Raw genomic sequence first — 19,933 nt, forward strand, 5'->3', positions numbered from 1 at the left:
TCTCCAGCTGACCCAACTGTCAAAAATGGGTACCTGACTCCAAAGAGGTTTGAGAAAGGTAAAACATTAAGAAAGACGAGATGGGCTCCATCCTTTCAAAAAGCTGGCCTAAAGAAATGTGGGGTCTCTAAAACCTCAACCCCTGCCTGCAATCACCTAAAAATGTTAGGGGATGACCTTTTATGTTTATATTGAGTTACTAAATTGCTCACTTTTTTTATAATTTTTAATGAGATTTAAACAGACATAATTAAAGTGTGCAGGAATAATATGTAATGAGTACTAATCATTCATGCAGGTAGTTGTTGTATAATTGTATTTTGAAAATGAAAGCAAATCATTTTGGTGGAGGAAGATGCTGCTTCAGCATTTTTCACACTGCATGATGTATTTTGCTAGAACTATTTTAATAACATTGCTTTCTAAAATATTGCGTTTTCCTATTACCCTACTAGAAACTGATATTTTTTAATGATGTATCATCCATCAGCATGTCACCACAGACCAGTGAAAGTCCTCATGAGTTTGCATTTTAATTATAAAAAAAATGACATGATATTGACAAGTCAGTGAAATGAGAATGAATCAAATTTAAATAGACATGTACTTGTATGTACGCTTGTACTGCTTTTTAATGATTGCCCTTATGTTTAACATAGCAGACTTGAAAACACTTTTAGAGTTTTCGTGTAAGCAAAACAACTAGGCAATTTACACTTCAGAATATATCCAGCAGATGGTGATAGCTGTTATATAAAGAAATTTCATTTTTTTAATGAAGCTAAAAGCTACTACAGTAACTAGATCAAAAATGCAATGCTGCAACAGGTATATTAAATATAAACATTTAAAATATAACTTATGCATTTACTAACCTGTTTCATTAAATTTAAGATTAGGAAGATCTACAAACTGAGATCAAAAGGTCCTCCAGTAATTATGTAACATATAGACATATATAATGCACATAAACAGCTGTAAAGATATACTTTTTTTTGCATGCAAACATTCATGAAAAAAGTCTTATAGATGCATAAGCACACATAAGTAGGTAGGTTTTTGTTGTAGTAGGAGTTAAACAGCATTTTAAGCAATAGCTTGGTTTATATGGTCATCTGTAAAAGAATGTAATAACATATACTTGTGGAAGGTTTGTTTGAATAGAGTATTCTAAACTCTTGGAGTAATTCTTTCCTTTGATTTAAGCTTCTGGGCTCGTCAATGCTATGTCTTAATTAGATTATCAGTAAGACAATAGATGAGGAGTCAGAACATCACAGTTTAGATGCTTGTGACTTAGAATGTGAGAACAAATACATGCTAGGGTGGTGAAGTGTCCAGAGGGGCAGGGGAGACAAAAGGTAAGGGAGGATGCTGTGGAATGTCATTAAGTAAAAACCATTAATGACAGTGATACAGTTGCAAACACGCATTTCAATTATTTAAAATAAAAAAAATTATTATTAAATATCTGATATGATCCATTTATTGACTGGTCAGTGATATCAGCTGTGTAGAACACAATCACTTAAAGCATTCGATGAATAGATTTATGGTCCATCAGTGACTTGAGATCATGCAAGCTCTCCCACCATGAGTACAAAAAAGTAGATGCTATTAGTCTAAACCATGGCGTTAACAAAACACCTTCTTTGTCAGCATTCTCTGAAACAAAAAGAAAATGTACAGAGCATAACATTATTAAGCAGACGTCAGAAGGCTGTGAAACATTTGCTACAGCTATATGTTATGAAAAAAAAAAAAATGTAAGTAGGTTGCGCCACAATATTTAAAACAATTTTCTCAACTTTTCCTCATCTGAGAAACAAGCTCCTTAATAAATAACAATACATCTAATAAAATTCTATTTTCAGATATTTTCCTTTTATAATAAACAAGGTACCCTTGATGGTCTGAAACAAAATACATAAACCATGGTTTAACCACAAACACACACAGCTGTCCCCAAACTTTGATTACAGTTAGACATACATGTAGTAGTATTTGCCACTTACAATAATTTAGAACTTGTCATAATTATAAAGATTAATCATAAATGTGTGATTAATGCACATATGTGAAGGTGTTTGAATGCAATACTGGCACATGTTGCTATATGCATACACACTATCTCTTTTTTTTCATGAGAATATTTTGTGATAATAATGTAGTTTAGTATAAAATTTGTACACTATTTATAAACTTACTTATTAGCCATCTCAGTTCATCTTTTGTAACAAAACGATAGCTCTTCACTTCATTTGGATTTGGTTTCACGAAGACATCTTTCTGAATGAAGAGAATATAGTCTATTTCATGCTCTCCAAACTTTCCATCAGGAGGCACATTATCTGCCCTGTAGTGTATCCGTGTGAGGTAATGGAAATCTTCTAAAGGTATCTGGGAAAAATGTCAACATAGACATCATTATAATAAGGTCATGCTAAATAAATGAAGACAAACGTGCTTATGCTGTTTGAGCTCTGACTAAAACACCTAACAGTGAGCTTACACTCTTATATGGCTTTAACATGTAGCTTATCGTATTTTTGGCAATCAAATTGGTTTTTATTGTGTGCATGTACAGTGCAGTCTCAGCCACTGAAATCATGGATCTTTACTGAATGAAGGTCTGTGACCAAAATACTTCAGGCTGGCACAAAGTTCAGTTACAGGAGATGCCTGACAAAGAGTTTACATTCTTAAAATCATGTTCTTATTTTTGTTTAATACTACATTTTTATGATATACTTTGGAATTTGTTGCTTTTAGGTTGTTGTAATCTTCTTAAAGGACAGCAAGGGTTGCCATCAGCAAATTCCTATTAACTGCATTGGTTTGTACCTACTAGAGGACTGCTCAAGACTTACAATATCATAAATTTATATATGTGAAATAAAGAATAAAAGGCATTCCTAATTACATACTGCACACTGTATCTAAAAACTCCAGAGTAATCAATCTTGCAGAGTTATAACTGAAATTACCTGCTCAGCTTCTATGCCAAGTTCATGTTTAAGCTTACGCTGAGCAGCTTTTAGTATTCCAATGGCATTGTTTTCATCTCTTCTCAGCATCTGTATTTAGAGGATGGCTGCAGCAGGTGTTTGTAAAATGTCCTGTTACAAAAACACTCTAAGGAAAATTCACAAAAAAAAACAGCCCTAGTTTGATTTTAATGCACAACTGAAATTATAATTCTGAAATATATCCATCACATTATTGTTATATTGGTTTCTTAAAAGCATATTTATTATAAATAGATTATGAAGTTAACTATTACTAGTAAAACAAAGTGGTTAAATAAAACACAAATTAAATATCTTTAAAGGTTATTAACACAGTAAAGATAAATACTAATAAATATGCACTAGTTTACAGATTACTTAGTCAGAGACAATTTTAAACTTTGTTATAATAACCTACCAGGAAATGTTATTTTAGCATCAGATCTCTGCTGTAACAGCAGCTCCTTTCTGCATTGAACAGAAAAACACTGAAAGCACGATGAAGCATACCTGAAAATAAAGTATTTAGAATACACCTGAGAAATAAGCCTCAATAAACATTCTCTGACCGATAATAATATACTTTAAATTTCTTAGAAAATATAAAATGGGGAAAAATTTTCACTATTTAAATCATATATGTAATGAAGTGTATATATGTACTGAATAAATCCTATTTAGCTATTTGACTTGTTATTGTTTTCCATTTATTTTCATATCTTTACTTTTTATAATAAAGTTTTTTGCTGCTAATTTTCTTTTTCCAGTCCCATTATCGGAATTTGTCATCTTAGTCTCACTGTTAGCATTGCAGTGATTTAAACTAGGTTTAAAGGCACATTTCATTCCTCATCGTCTTCCAAAATTAGCACATTCTACTGCTTCAATTTCGGGGTCCTGCTAATATTATTTCTTCGTGTTCATTTTTTTAAATTCATTTTAAAATACATTTTAGAGGCTTCCATTCTGATAAGAAGCAATGGGTAATTGGATCAGCGATAAGAAATGCATTCTGCTCACTCACTGATGATAGGCATTTGTTTACCAGGAATGGTAAAAGCTGATAAGAGATAGTTCACTTTCAAGAAGTCTTGCATTAGACACATGATGAACCATAGAAAAAAAGCTTATAATTGCTAAAAATTAAAAAAAAGTTTCATTTCAGCAAATTAAAATAATGCTTACAAACAACATTGAGCTTGTCAGCTATTTTCCTCAACTTTTAGTATGAAAAGAACATGTTCTGAAATTTTGTTTCTTTCGAGATACATAATAAATATTTAAATTACAAATTTTTTTGAAAGTGATGTGCTTTTAACGTTATTAATATCCCATCTCTGATCTTACATTCATACCTACCATTATTGATGTTTTCCAGTAAATGGCACTCTTTCTTGGAAGTAGCACCAATGTTTTTGTCTTCTTCATCAATCAAGATACATTGTTCTTTCATTAGTTTTATCTGTGTCGCATCACATCCTTTGAAAATGTCTTCACTTGAGTGCTTCAGAATTGGAGAGCTAAAATTGTAAGTACTATTAAATAGTTAAAATTTTGTCTTGATTTGCATTACCAAATAAACTTTATTTATGTCAGATTACCATTTCGTTAAAATTTACAGCTGTTTGAATAATTTACTGCGTGTTCTCTGTATACGTGTGTGCACATTTAACACATGGTGACGTCTAACCAATGCTTCTATATATGTATAAAAGTTAAGAAAAAAATGATCAAGCGTAATGCATGAGATCCTGCTGTGACACACCCCTACACCACTATCAATGATCATAAATAGTCTGGACTATTAAAATTGGGCTCATTTATTCATAATATGAATATTGGATGTAGTTGCCTTGGAATAGTTGAAGCGAGATGACGAATCCCTGCGACACGTTCTTCGACTTGTGGGTGTAGCACACATCTTACGAAACTTGTTAAGAGTGGTAAACCTCGAACCATTATGTAGCCTGTCCAAAGCGACCGAAGAAACGTGCGATTACAACAATCACGAACTTGTATTACACATCCAGGCAACAATCAAAACACAGCTTTTGATTCACAATACAGAATCACACTTTTTGCGATCTATAAACGAGTTTCGTTCCAGAAAAGTAGCTCTGTGAATTAAAGTGAGGCTAATTTCAAACTTTGTAAGCAAGTATTTCATTTCTATACCACTGTTGTCAGTCCGTGGTGACTTAGCTAATGAAGCCGTTAGTCAATAAAGTTTAAAAAAAAAGAAAAGACAATTGTTTCCTCGCTGCACGCTCTCAAACGCAGAGTAGTGTCCCTACAAGCCTTATGTAATATCAGTGAATGGGCTCCACAGACATCACATGAGTTGACCTACATCTAAATCCAGGTCAGTGACCAAGCACATGACAACGCTATCTTTTCTGCTTGACCATAGTAGGACGAGGGAAACACATGTTACCACTGGTCGAGTAGTTATATAGGTTTTGGCCGCTCACAGATTGGTCATTGGCAGTAGCACATCTTTTTAAGTACCAAACCATCCTACACACAGCTTAATATGTAAGTATAACAGCTGATAGTTTAAAAAGTATATATATATATTGTGTGCAAGTTTTTAAAAAAAAGGGGGTGTTTCCTGAGGCCACTAATAACGTTATCAGTTTTGTGTTTCAGAACAGTATTTTATGCAAATTTTGTGAAATAGAATAAATAAGTAATATGCAATATTAAATATTAATTCTTGTTAATATTCTTTAAATTATGACTGTTAGATATGTGCATATGTTTGTTTTATATTGTAAAACATCATATTTTATGTGTTTTGTATCTTCTTCTTGTTGTTCCTAATCACCCCCAGTGGAGCATATATATATATAGGGCCGTTTTGTTGTATATATTTGCCGTTTCTGTAGCAGGGGTTATTTTACAGAATGGGGTTAATTGCTAGCTCCACTCCCAACCATCTTCCCTCATCCGGGCTTGGGACTGGGAGGTTCCCTGGGGGTTTCCATGTGGAGTTGTTATGCATCTGAGACAAAATAAATGTTAAAAAAAATTCTTTAAATTAATCCAGAATCATGAGAGTGGGCTTCCTACACATCTGAACAGAGTAAAAATAATGTAAATCAGGTCAGTCCAGAAGCTGGACTAACAGTCACGTAACAATACGTATTTACAAGCTCATACTTCAACCTCACAAAAAAGCTTATGGCGTATACAAAAAAAATTTCATGAAATTAAAAAGAAATTTTACATCCAAATGCCACTGCCCATTCAATCAAATATGCTCAGCAAATAACAAAATAAATTAAAAAAATCTCCACACCCAAACAGGATGGAAAGACCATAAAAAAAAAAAATCAAAATTGGGGCTGGTACACAAATCAGAAGAGATGGGTATTTGAAAACTTTTTAAAGTGGTCTTTAAAGTGTATCAAATATCAAATAGAAAATGGTAAATTGTTCAAGATGATGGAAAGACTGCATACTTGAGTTTTCATTTTATAACAGGGAATCATGAAGGTTTGTGAATCAGATGAAGAACAAAGATACCTGGAAAAAGATATAAGAAATTAAGTTATCTGGTTGATGACATTCGTTCATTTGCAGGAAGAAGTCAAGCAGACAAAAGTATTAAAATTAAATTTTAGTATAAAACAGAGGTCAAGAGTAAAAGAAAATAAAAAATCAGGTAAATGGAAAAAGTTAAGCATCTTAGAGTGTGGTGTTGTTTGCACTCTTTATCTCCCTTCTATTAGAAAGGGCTATCCCACCCACCTACCCACATATACACAATTATTATCTCCCCTTTGTTAGAAAGGGCCTGTGGGCTCTTGCCACCCCTTTTCTTCCCTGCCTGTTGATCTGGTCTTTGAGCTCTGACACCCTTTTGGGAGACAGAGCATCACCTGGTTTTTTTTTTAAAACAGTAGTTTGCCAAACCCATTTGCCAGCTGTTTCACAACCCAATTTTTAAGACTGCTAGTCACACAGCAAATATTCTGGTACACCATATGGGAAACTCTGTGGGTGACACCAACTGATGACGATGCGATAAGCTCTATAAGTCAGAGTGAGCATTTACATGTAAGTGATATTTCATTGTCTAGAAAGTTCTACCTGCATACCTGAATAGTAACTGGTAGTTGTTTCCGGATAGTTCCATGAAAAATGTATAACACACAGAGTATGAGAATGCACATGAGAGTGAGAGGTAAGTATATTATCATAACAGAAAGCAGAAAATGAGCTGTTAACCTCAACAAGTTACAAATGGGACTTCAAGTTACAACAGGGCAAAGAGTACAAGGCCTTAACTATTTTTTCTACATATGAGTTCAACCTTCTATGATAAATCCATTACCCATTTCTCCTGGACAGTGGATGGACAGGTAAGGAGTTTCCCAGCCACAAGCCCAGACCAGTCTCGAGCCAGCAACCTTTCGCTCCACAGTCCAGTGCATTAACCATGAGGCTACAAACCTGCCCTTTTTTAATTCTGTTACTCATCATTTGTTTTGTTTCTGAATTTTATTTGGCCAGAATCTATGCCTTCCTATTAAATGGTTAATAAGTTTATATTACGAAGAATTTTGCAGGTATTCAATTACTAAAGCAACCCTGTCATGTCCATGGTTCCTTTGTTTACCTGTGTGTGAATAGCGGAGAGCCTGGTCCCATGCAAAGATTCCACACTATACAAGGATGATCTTGATTATTATTATTGAATTTCTTTAAAAGTCACACTGATAGCATTCACTTTGTTGCAGGTTGCCTTCCACATTTTGTTCAAGATTTCATGATGAAGAGGTAGTCAAAAAGATGCAGTATAGACCACTTGGGGAAACTGGAATAGATGCCTCAATTCTCAGCTTTGGTAAAGCAAATTATTCTGTTGTAATTTTTAAAAATTGTGAAAAAACATATGTGTAGCTTTAAGTTATTTGTAGATGCAATTCTGTTTCTCCAAATGTACTTTTATTTGAATTGATGTAATTTATAATTGCCAGTTTCTATCACATTTGAGCAAATGAATTTTTAATCCTACCAAATGTTTATGGCTATATAAATAACAGTTTTGACTTTTTTTTTAAAAATATAAATTTAAAAGCAGTCAACATATGACTAGAATTTTTGTTGTGTGTGGCAAAGTTGACTCTTGTATCTGCCATTGCCTTCAGGGGCTTCATCACTTGGAAGTGTGTTTCATGCAACTGATGACTCAGAGTCTGTTGAAGTTGTGCATGAGGCAGTCAAGAGTGGTATAAATTACATTGACACTGCACCTTGGTATGGTCATGGAAAGTCTGAGACTGTTCTGGGAAAGGTAAAGAATGAGAATTTTATTTCACCATTCTTTTTGGGCACAGGCCTTTTTCATCTGGACATGAATTTTAATGGAAGAAGTTGAGATGTAGACTGTTCTGCCTCAGTGTAGGAACAGATATGTGATAGAGCCTACTGTATATGTCGCCTTGTGAATTGGAATATTTTTGTGACAGGCATTGGAAGGTATTCCCCGGGAATGCTATATTGTGGCAACCAAGGTTGGTCGCTACTTGCCTCAGACAGAAAAAATGTTTGACTTCAGTGCTGAGCGTACACTGCAGAGTGTTGATGAAAGCCTTGCCAGGCTTGGGCTCACATATGTGGATATTATACAGGTAAGCTGATAATGTAGTTCTATAGTTTAATTTGCATAGCTGTCTTTTAGTTAAATAAGCAGGGCTTATGATTTATGAATGTCAGTTTGTTTTCTTCTTTCTTCCTTCGGTTTTTTTTTTTTCCTGTTTTTCTCTCTCTCTCTCATTTCTGTTTTGTCCTGTTGTATTGATTGCATCCAAAGACAATGTCTTATAAAAGAGGTTTAAATACCAGCTCTGGTTACCCATACCTTAGTGATTACTAAAAAGATAAAATATACTTTTAAACTTTTTATTGCCAGGTCCACGACATGGAATTTGCTGAAAATCTTGATATCATAATTAACGAGACACTTCCTGCACTTCAGAAAGTGAAAGATACAGGAAAGGCAAGATTTATCGGAATCACTGGATATCCTTTAGAAAACTTCAGGTAGTGTATATGATATCCATAGTATTGTAAGTCCAGGTTTGAACTGTTGTACATGGGAACATTTATATAACCAACTACGCTTTCTTTTACTTTTTGTAATGGAGACTGATTGGAGGGGTTATGAAAAGGTCTTTGAGATGGAAAAAACCCTTTTAGTTCAGAAAATGAGAAATTTTTAAAGTACTTTATGATTAAAAAGGAAATGATTTTTGTTGCCTTATTTACATTCTTGTTACATTATACTGGATGTTTTTAAGTCACAAATATTCAAAGAATAACAAATGCTAAATGGTATGAATCACCAATTTATATTTTGTCAGAGAAAAAAATGCTCTATTGTAGAACTGTGGCTTATTTGGGGGACAAAATAACTTATCTGTATTTGTTGTTGTTTTGTTAAAAGAACACACATTGTCATCAAGAATGAATTTTGTCATAGAACTGTTTTAGAGAAAACCAGAGTGAAAGTGGACGTCATACTGACATACTGTCATGCATCCATGAATGACAACTCACTTGCTGACTATCTTCCATATTTCAAGGTAGAAAAAAAAAATAGATGTGATAATTTAATAGTCCTTCAATCATCGTTGCAAAAGTGAAGTAAGTTTTCCACTGAAATGGATTACTGTCTTGTTTAAAATTGCATACCTTTATGTTGCAGTTTTCTTACATACATTTCTTCTGCATTTTTACTTTTGCCATTGATGCCTTGCAACGTTATGGAAAGCTAGAAATTCTGATGTGTCATCTATTTACTGTTCCCACAGTTTTTGGAGTTATCAGCAAAATAGATGTAGAGCAGAATAAATAACGGGTTATACTTTTTCATTATTATAAGTTTTCTTAGTGAGTTTCTAATAAGCATTTAGAGAACAAGCTTTAAAAACTGCATTTTAATATACTGACAGGTATGTGTTTATGTCACTTACCTATTTATCAGAGTAAAGGTGTTGGTGTGGTGAATGCGTCCCCAATAAGCATGGGGCTCTGTCGGAGCGGGGACCACCTGCCTGGCATCCTGCCCATGAAGACATCAAAACTGCTTGTGCAGAAGCTTCCAAGTATTGCAAGGTTAATTTTAATGTGACCCTATAGAGGTCTCTTTTATTACCTTAGAAAAACATATTAACAAATTTTTTGGTGCATTTTTTTTAATCGTATCTTTTGAACCATATTCATAATGTCATCATGTTTCGCTGCAGTCAAAGCAGACAGATATCTCTCGCCTTGCCATGGCATTCACCCTTCGTCAGGAAGAAATACCCACCACTCTTGTTAGCACAGCAAGGTATAATAATGTGTTTCATATATTTTGTACAGGTATTTTGTATGATGTATTAAAATAATAATGCATGTATGCATAAAACACCTCATTGATTCTTCATTTTCATTTATTCTGTTATGTTAGCCACTGAGCACAGTGAATTAAACTTGTTTTCACATGTGAAATGTACTTATGAATTCTATTATTATCATCATTAGCATTATTTTAGAATGCCTGTCAACTGAAATATAAGTATTTCAGGAATTTCCTAGGAAAGAAGACTATCTTGCTTATAGTACCATTTTGTCACACTTAACTACAATAGAATGTATAGGGCACTTCATGATCCTAAACCTTACTATAGTCTTACGACCTTTTACCTTTCCTTTGGAATATTCTTTATTCATTTGTTTCCATAGTTAAACAACCTTCGCAAGAACATTGAATCTGTTTATAAACCACTGACAGCTGAGGAGAATACTGTTCTAAAGGAAGTAATGGACAAGTAAGTAATAGGGTTGGTGAATGGGCTGTGTGTTTCTGTTGCTATATGTACCACCTGTAAATTTATAACTATTCAACCATCATTGAGCATTTGTTCATTACTTAATTTTCACATGATTGTCATATGGACATGTAGCTGTATCTTAGTTTCAGTGTTGCCTTATATGTCACTTACATATTACTTTTCTTTATAAGACAGGAATAATGAAAACAAGCATTTACAAACTTTTGTTTTCTCTGTGATTTCTAGGTTTATGACACCACTGTGCAACAAAAACTGGGAAGGTGTCGAAGTGGCTGATTACAGAAAGCGTCTACAGGCTTTGGTTCAGTCTAGCTAGAGTTCTTGTCTGTGTTTTATTGTAGTATAAACAAAAACATACTGAATTTCCTTTCAAAATATTAAATGTTTGAGATTTATAACGGCATGTTTTTTAAACTTTGTTTTTAAGTTGTGGACTATTTTTAACAATATTTCTTTCTAGGTTTGGGTAAGTAATATATTAATATACAGTCCTTAAGTTTCATTTGGGTATATTTTGATTTATTTCACTAAAGTGGGTAGATAAAAATCTGCTGAATTTATGGACCACTGGACAGTCTCACAAATGCATATTTTGTGATGAAAGAAAATCTGGGTATGTTTGACCATTTGTGGTTTTGACTAAAAGTTTTATTTTAGTGTTGCACATGTATTTCTGTGGTTATATTTACATCCCATGCATGTGAAAGAATATGAAAGAATGAGAAACATTATTTATATGGTAAGAATAAATGACAAAAAAATGACTATGAAACAATTCATCTTCTAGTTAGTACATCACATAAATTATATAGCAAAAATGCTATATAACATTTATTGACTGTATTTTGTCATATTTTGCCTGAAGTTTGAACTAGTGGGAAGATGTCTGATTGATAATTCTGATTATTATTGTGAAGTCTTTTGTTTTCTTCACAGTGAAGCTTACCATAAGCAGTTGGGCTGCTTGAACACTTACTGCTGATCCATTCCTATTTCTTATCCAAGAAATTCAGTATTCCATTCAAACACATACAGTTTTGCTGTTTTTTGTTTTTGCTTTTGCTTTTGCTTTTTTTTTTTAAAGTGTTTTCCACCCACAAGATTTCAGCTCAGCAGCAACAGCAAGGGTAAAATCAAAAACAGGAGGCATACTCACCATTATGAATAACATTTTTAACTTCACTCTCTGAGCACAAAACTGCTTTTAGATGAAATTCATCATATTTCTAAATGATTTATTTCATCATGGTTTTTGTTCTAATGCATGGATGACTGGAAGATAAACTGAATAAAAAATATATGTCTAACAAGTAATATTTTTGGCTGCAGACACTATTAACAAAGCTATCAGCATCGAGCCGGTCTATTCTGCATTAAATTCCATCTAATCCGTAATCAGTAAAGATACCTGTGAACATTTGCCATTAAGTTGTGAGGCAGACTCCTGTGGTTTCAATAAACAGCAGTATTTAAGTGTACAAAACACACTTACACGTAAACACCCACCCATGAGCCATTTCACTGATTAAACCAATCAGTTCAATTCTTCTGTGACTGAGCAACAAAACAGAATGTATTTTTGGTTTTTCTTAAATAATTTATTTTTTCATTTATATAATTAAGCAACTATTCTGTCATGCCTACAAATTTACTGGGTATTATGAGTGTGGATGGTTTTTCATTCATACCCTACTTGTGCTGATTTAAGATGCTGAATATTTACACTTTGTATTGTATATTTTGCTTCATTTATAATCATTCCTTAGGTGCAGTCTTGACCTATTGTTCCTTCGGCTTATCCTTTTCTATGCAATGTGATTTTTGGTATGGTTTGCTCTTTTTTTATTTTGATGCAGCCTGGCTAAGGAATTAGTCATCTGTTTCCTGTGATACTGTGATAGTGTATCATGGTCTTCCATGTCATGTGGCATTGGTTCTCATCCAAGTCTCACCCATTTATGCTGTTGGTTCCAATTTATATTGCTTTATCTTGACTTTTCAGAAATGTTATCATTTAGCAAAATAAATGTGAAATTGATAAGTATTGTAAGCAAACTTATTGTTGATATTTAAAGGTCATACTTTGAAGGAACTAATGTAAATCCAGGTAATGCCAGTATTAAAGTTTGCATGTGTTTGGATTTCATATGCACAATTCAGTCATGGGGATCGAGTTTACCATTGTACCAGTTTACCATTTCCTCTGCAAGGTATGTGTACTTGAGAAAGTGCATTTATTTATTGTTTTGTTGGGAGTCAAAAATGAAATAAAAGCTTTAACAAACTGATGATTTGGAATTTAAGATTTTCATTTTGCTTAGCCAAGTGCAAAAGTATGCATACACACATAAACGTGCACCTGTATGCTTAGTTGAATTTCCTCTTGGAAAGAAAATGCATGCATCTAGCTGTGTGCACAAGTGCAAGCATACAGTCTCATTGATGGTTGCTTAACTACTTTTACAAATTAGTAATATTTTATTAGAAGTACACATAAACTTTCATGGAGGGGCTGAAATTAAAATTTATTTTAACTGTCTCATTTAATCCTTAGCAGAAGAAATGCTAACAAGTCGACATGTCCATAGTCTCTTGTCTGCAGCTTGCATTTTATTTTTGTCATCTGTCTAGAGTTCTAATCATGTCTACTGTTGTATGCATCATGATTTAATATATTTTATCATTCCCATATTATATCCAGTTCTTGCCTACTTTTTCATTTTCTCCAGCAGAAGAGCTCATGAGCATTCTGCAAGATTTGATTTTCAGTGGCTCTGGAATTTTTGTCAGGTGGTATATTTGTAAAAAATAACATTTAATTAGGATTGTGCAGATAACTCAGTTTGGAAAAGCAGAAGCAAACAATAGATCCCATTTTCCCATGCTGCCAGCAGATTGGTTGAAAATTTCTGGTGTAGTTTGCATTTCCTTTAATTTATGCTGTCCACAGAGTACTTGAAGATATTCTGCTGGCCTGCTGATTGTCATGTTGCTGATTCTCATTGTTCCTGTCATGCTTTCTGCTCATAAATACTGTGCTGTTCTGAAGAATTCTCAGTAGCTAATTGTAATAAAAACTTTTCACGCATCCACTTTTCTGTGACATCTTGCTCCACACGCTCCAAGAAAGCACTGTAAGGATTTCGGTACCTCAGTCTGTGCCTCTGCAAGTTAAAACAAAAATTTAAGTAGCACATGAACAGTTAAAAACAATTCTGTTGGACAACAGAAACAGCAAGATACAAACTGAGAAGACATGGTGAAATCTACAGCTGGAAAGAGTCTTCAAAGCTGTTAAAATGAAAATAACTTGAAACATAGGCAAGCTCAAGGGTTTGAGTTTAAAACGTCTATGATTAATTTCTTTCAATCTAACATCATAGAGCTTAATGAAAGCACTCCCTTTTAGGTAAGCTACATCAGCAAGTTCAAATAAATTATTGCAATCTATAAAGCTCAAACAAAAATTATTATTACAAGTTAATTAGCAAGGGATCAAAATTATTACCACCAATAAACTCATCTTAAACAACGGGAGGGCTGATTGAGGGAATTGTTTCTATATAAAATATTTATAAAATCATCTATTGATGTCTCGTACAGTAAAGCCCTCAAAACGCTGTGGCCAGGATGTTTTTTCCAGAATCAGTTTAGTGTCCCATTTTGGTTTTGCCGACATTGGGGGTGCCATCTGGCGCCCAGGTTGTAAATCACGTTCTGCAGCACCAGGAGCTATTCCATGAACTGCAAAGCAATTTATAAATAAAATGTCATTGTATTTAAATTATTAAAATAACCTCCCAGATTTGTAAATGTGTAAGTGTTATAGTATTTGTAGAATCGCTTAATATGATATTTCTTCACCTACAAATAATTCTGGAAACTCCAAGACAGAACTGATAATTGTTGATAACTGATTCATGTTTTGATGCCTAGAACACAATGACAACTTATACAGTCTTTTCTGGTGAGTATGTAGCAGTATATTAACACCACCTAAACTGGTTTTTAAGTTATTGTGACTTTCGTGTTTGAAATAGTAGATTTCGCCTATGTTAATATCCTGTCATTAATGTCTTAAGTATTTTAACCTCAAGGTAGGCAACCATTCACACCTAAACGACCATGCTAAGACTGATATATACTGCTGTTTCCTACAATGCAAAGACTAAAACGATCACAGCTACACACATGGGAAGATACTATGCACATGTTATATTAAAAAAATATTGAAGCTGAGCTTTTATCTTACCTATATCCAGGTGTCTAGATTTGAAATTGAGATTGTAGGGGTCTTTTTCATAGCTTGTATCAAATTCTTCAAGTCCCAAGCTTTTGATTGGTGGATACTAAGAGAAAAACAACAAAGAATAAACAACATAGGTAATTTCAAAATCCCACAAATGTATGTCAATCTCTCTTCTTCTGAAGGTGGCGTATTTCATCTGTTATCAGCTCCTCGCTTGGTACTATAGTTCCATTACCCATTTAAAAAAAGAGACAATTCAAACAATGATAATAATGATTACAGTGATTATATATAGTGCCGTAATGCACGTAGAAGCTATAGTATATATACTCAACATGCTTTAACAATGTCAGATATGAAAAAAAATACAAATATTATCAAACAGCATGAAGAGTGGATATCAAAATAAAACACCCTCGCTTAAATGTCTGAAGGAATTGTGTCTTGTCACACAAATACATCTATTTTGTCACTAAAGTATATTTGAATATAGTGATAATGATACAGAAATCAAGCTCGTTTTCATCCTTAAACCTATTAAAAGTCTGAGAGAAAGAAAAATGAATACATAACACCTCCCTCTTTTAGCCTGATTCCCTCTGAGAAAAAAAAAGGTCATCGACCTATACCTGTCTGAAATCGTGAGGCTTTGGTGTCAGGTACTCTCCCGCTGGGTAAACTCCATCCTTCACAAACTGCTTCTTGGCGGTGTAAGGGCGGGGTATGCGGAAGCGGGTTACAAAGTTCTGAGCACTGTGCGACGGTTTGCGAAAGAGAAGTGGCATGAGTGACCCACGCTCACGCTTGACAACCTGTCGTTGTCCAGGGATGGTGCCGTACAGCCAGGGCTTCTGGGAGTCCACGGTGTTGCGCTTGGGTGGCTTGGCTCGTACACAACGTACCTGTCAGGATACAGAGGTGTAGCAACGTAAAAATCACGGATAGCACGGTCCGTAGACAAAGAGAAACTTTGATCATTTTGTGTATGGCTTAAGAGAGAAATATGGTTTTAGAGACTAATATAGTTAGAGTAGTATATGGATGGTCAGCAGGAAGAGAAAGAAAAAAAAAAAAAAAAAAAAAAAAAAAAAAAAACCGGGCGGAGAGACGGGAGGAAAAATTGACAAAATTTTAGTTTTTTAATTGTTTTGTGCTCTTAGGGAGCAGCTTGAGACGGTGGGTTAGGAGAGGTAACAAAATGGAAATTCCTTTTAGCCAGTATAGTACGTAAATGAGTGGGAAGAAACAAAAGTGAACTTTTCCCCTCGATATCCTGCTGCTGAATAATTTCTTACTTTCTGAGTATATATACACACACATACGACAAAATTCATCATACAAAAAGGCATAGAACATATAGCTTAAAGAAATAACTTCATAAACAGTAGAACATTAATTTATCTTTACGCGTGGACGAGGAGTACGTGTTTGGAACATGTACATGTACATGCAAAGTCGGTTCTTGAGACGATTAGCTCACCTGAAGTCCGGGGGAGGTTTTTTCCAAATGTCTCGGTCTGGACGAGGTGTCTGGACCTTGAAGGTGTCGCTGCGGGTCAACAGCAGGGCCTCCTCCGCATCATGGGCCGTCTTAGCGCCGAAATCGAACTGTACCTCCCCCAGGACTGAGTGATGTCGCTCGACTGGCACTAAGACCCCTGCTACTGCCGGCACTGGTCCAGCCTCAGCCATGGTAGATCTGTGTAGAGAAAAAAACCACCACCAAGTGACACCTGTATAAATACTTGTGGACGAGTGCCGAGAGCTGTAGTTCCTAAGGCACAGTTTTGCACCTTCTGGTAGTAAGGGGGAAGGAACAAATTTGTACCATCCCTAAAACACGTTCAAAGACCTACAAGTAACAAATAAGAATTGTGTAAACAGCCACAGCAGGAGAATACTATCAAATACTGTGACCCTGTGTGCACACCTACAGCTCAACTTAGCCGTCAGGTAGGAGCACCACGTCAAATTGGTGAGCATGGATCAATCTCCAGAACAATCGCAAACATCTACAACACATAGCGATACATAATGTTATACGTATGTTGGGCATCGAGGTTCCATCTCACCAACTGCGATGCTACACACACCTCAAGCAGACGTATGGTCGTTAGATGTGTAAGAAAGATAATAAGTAAGGTAGTTATGAATGGCTGACCGGCCAGATCCTCAAATCACACAAGAAATGATGCTGGTGGCATTTATACCGACAGTACTGCTAGTCATGTTAAGCTAATATCTCAGTCGTCGAACGGTCGAGCTGACTGCTTATGGGTTAGTAACATTCGTTTGTTCGTTTGGTCGGTCCTTTATTGGTTTATACAGAAAATAGGAACACGTCTGCCTTCCAAATTCTCAGCTTTTTTTTTTCTCTCTACCTACCTTCTCACCGATTTACCCCCTACTACTTTCAAATAGTTTTACATCTGTTTCAGACTATAACTTCACTTGATGTTATTTTACTTCTTAAAGACTTCATGCACCTGCCAATTCTACCCAACATATATATATATATGACAGACATAATTACTCTGCCTGTGCTCATATAATCTGTGACCGCTTCCTATTATCATTTGTTCTCTGATGACTGGATGCGCATATGATTTGTTCTTACCATTTTTGAGTGAATGAATGCTTGTGATATTTATGTGTGGTTTTTGTTTTGTTTTGGTTGACGGGGTCTGGTGATACGATTTGTACAAGGATAAATGAGCTAAGGGCACCGCCATTGTTTTGCTTATAAATGTGCGTGTGTTTCTCATGAAAACAGCTTCCAACTTTAAAGCATAAGGCCTTTCACTGTAGTTTGGTATCCCACTGCTGTTGCGATTCAGGTGTGCTTATTTAATACAGCATAGAAACAGCTATTAACAATGTTCTCTTTGTAACTTGGCCAAGAGCTAAGATAACGAGAATATTAATGCTCATTTGAAAGACCCATCTGTCAATACAGAAAATTACATAAGGCGTTAGTCTGATTGCTATAAAGTGTATGCTTTTACTGAGGGTGACCAGACATTGAAGTCTCACCACTTTGCAGAAAAAAAGTCCAAAATGAAATCTGTCCTTTACTTTTATAAATATGTCCGTACATCTCTCTCCTCCGCGCGCGTGTGTGTGAGCATGCGTGCACAAGACAATTGTAGTGTTCACATTAAGTTTTCATTAAATTGTGGACCAATAATTAAGTACAAGCTAGGATGCTTATTAGAGCGGCAACCTAATACACAGCCGCAGTTAACGAATCACTGAAACTAGTTGTTCTTCATCTGCAAACACACGGGATCATAGAATAGACACACTGCACAACTAATTATAAGTAGATAACAGATACAGATTATCGCACAGAAATCACACAGACAACAATGTGCTGTTTGTAGCATATTAAAAAATGATGTCTTTTGCAGACATGTGTGACAAAGGTAATTTGTTAACACAGCTTGAGGATATAGCAAAAGCAATTACTTGAGCAGCCTATAGCTTATTGTAGAAGGCAGATTTATAAGTACTGTGATGAAGCACGGAGTAAGTATCTAGCAAACTAATTCACAAAAGACTTCGTTGTGTGAAGTGTTTTATATACATATATATGGATAGAGAGACAGTGAGTAAGGCACTTATCAAGTGAAGATCGGCTTTGTTTGTACAAGTTTTTTTTAGCGCTCTTGAGACAATTAATGTCGATCGTTTATCGTGTTCTTTAAGAAGGGTTATATAATGTCATTCAATATATCTAGCTTCTTAAGTTACAGTGTGCAATAAAGATATACAGCATGGAAATGTAGATTTATGGTGTGTTTATGCAGTGTTTGCCATTTCGTGCCGGGAGAAAGATTCGTGTACTCACTCACCCTTATCAAGTAGGTTATAAAATCTTCGTTAGGTGATAAAACTATAGGTACTTGGCTTTTCTGTCATCTATAGGAGGTGGGGTAGGTACCAACAGAAACAGATGATCGATGATAGAAGGAAGAACTAGTATCCGCATGAAGTCTGTGGCTGCAGTAGACCCAGTCGGGTAATGGTAAAATATACGGGTGTCAAATGAATGCCGCCATTACGGGTAGCCTAGCGTGCTGTGATACTGTCGCTAAGGGTGCAGTTGCTCATGCGCGGACTCAGGTGATTGCTTGGCTTGCTGACCTCGGTATAGGGTCACACACCAATTAAGTGGACAGCCTCGGGTGACAAATGATATGTGTGCTATTCAACACCAACGAAGATTGCTGCTATGGAAATTCTGATTCCTGTGCAGGAAGACCGTATATATAGGGACTGTTCACAAATGATGATCGCAGAAAAAATTGCAGTGTATAGTTAGTATAGATGCATGCCATATGCAACCACCACACTTATATATATTACAACCAACACTCTCTGACACTTATATACATATATGTTCGGGTCATGTTCATGGAATTTTCAAGCGGCAGCCACACCTTGTAAAGCACTTATCTACTGATTGGATGTAAACATCAGTCTATAGGTCTATATATGGTTAAGATATATATTACTCGATCATGCATGGCGACCTCAGATCGAGTTCCACCGACAGGTACTGTAGGGTCCGGCTCGTTTGAAATGGTAGATTTTTAAATGAATGGAATGATTCTGCATGACGAGCAGATCCCCTGAGGGTGTACATATGTGCTTTCCCCAATCCTAATTAAATTCTCTGCGTACACGAATAAGATTCCCCATAACATTAATAATTATATCTCAAACCTGTAAAGTATGCAGATGACAATGGCTTTATAGTGGCCTGCCTCAGAGATGAGCAGTCACTATCACAGTATGCAGCTGGCCTGGGGAACTGGAGGACTATA

At 35.2% G+C, this 19,933-nt stretch overlaps 3 protein-coding genes across 3 annotated transcripts; 1 reads left to right on the forward strand and 2 right to left on the reverse strand.

Annotated features, from left to right (window-relative positions):
- Window positions 1-517: 517 nt before the first annotated feature.
- LOC112563676 (isopentenyl-diphosphate Delta-isomerase 1-like) lies at window positions 518-5,308 on the reverse strand. The gene is given in 8 exon segments (XM_025237909.1): window positions 518-1,665; window positions 2,208-2,400; window positions 2,988-3,068; window positions 3,070-3,119; window positions 3,427-3,474; window positions 3,477-3,518; window positions 4,368-4,528; window positions 4,861-5,308. Coding segments are annotated over 8 exon segments (819 nt in total). The 5' UTR covers window positions 4,968-5,308; the 3' UTR covers window positions 518-1,528.
- Window positions 4,437-13,143, forward strand: LOC112563680 (L-galactose dehydrogenase-like). Its single transcript, XM_025237915.1, is given in 11 exon segments — window positions 4,437-4,536; window positions 7,754-7,860; window positions 8,165-8,310; window positions 8,486-8,647; window positions 8,929-9,059; window positions 9,499-9,601; window positions 10,003-10,045; window positions 10,048-10,133; window positions 10,265-10,360; window positions 10,746-10,831; window positions 11,081-13,143. Coding segments are annotated over 11 exon segments (1,092 nt in total). The 5' UTR covers window positions 4,437-4,495; the 3' UTR covers window positions 11,172-13,143.
- Window positions 12,932-19,355, reverse strand: LOC112564116. The gene is made up of 7 exons (XM_025238720.1): window positions 18,959-19,355; window positions 16,585-16,803; window positions 16,419-16,464; window positions 15,734-16,006; window positions 15,108-15,204; window positions 14,457-14,599; window positions 12,932-14,019 (listed from the first exon to the last, which is right to left on the reverse strand). Exons 2-7 carry the CDS (start codon window positions 16,794-16,796, stop codon window positions 13,867-13,869), a joined length of 924 nt encoding a protein of 307 aa, XP_025094505.1. The 5' UTR covers window positions 16,797-16,803; window positions 18,959-19,355; the 3' UTR covers window positions 12,932-13,866.
- Window positions 19,356-19,933: the final 578 nt, after the last annotated feature.

The sequence above is a fragment of the Pomacea canaliculata genome, linkage group LG5 (genome assembly GCF_003073045.1).
Source record: "Pomacea canaliculata isolate SZHN2017 linkage group LG5, ASM307304v1, whole genome shotgun sequence".
NCBI lineage: Eukaryota > Metazoa > Mollusca > Gastropoda > Architaenioglossa > Ampullariidae > Pomacea > Pomacea canaliculata.

Bases quoted from the DNA above. Each gene is read 5' to 3' on its own strand.
- LOC112564116 (XM_025238720.1), bottom strand. From the start codon at position 16,796: ATGGCTGAGGCTGGACCAGTGCCGGCAGTAGCAGGGGTCTTAGTGCCA. The intron at 16,465-16,584 runs GTGAGCTAATCG...TATTTCTTTAAG, and splicing joins AAACCTCCCCCGGACTTCAG to CTATATGTTCTATGCCTTTT. The intron at 14,600-15,107 runs GTAAGATAAAAG...ATTGCTTTGCAG, and splicing joins ATCTAGACACCTGGATATAG to TTCATGGAATAGCTCCTGGT.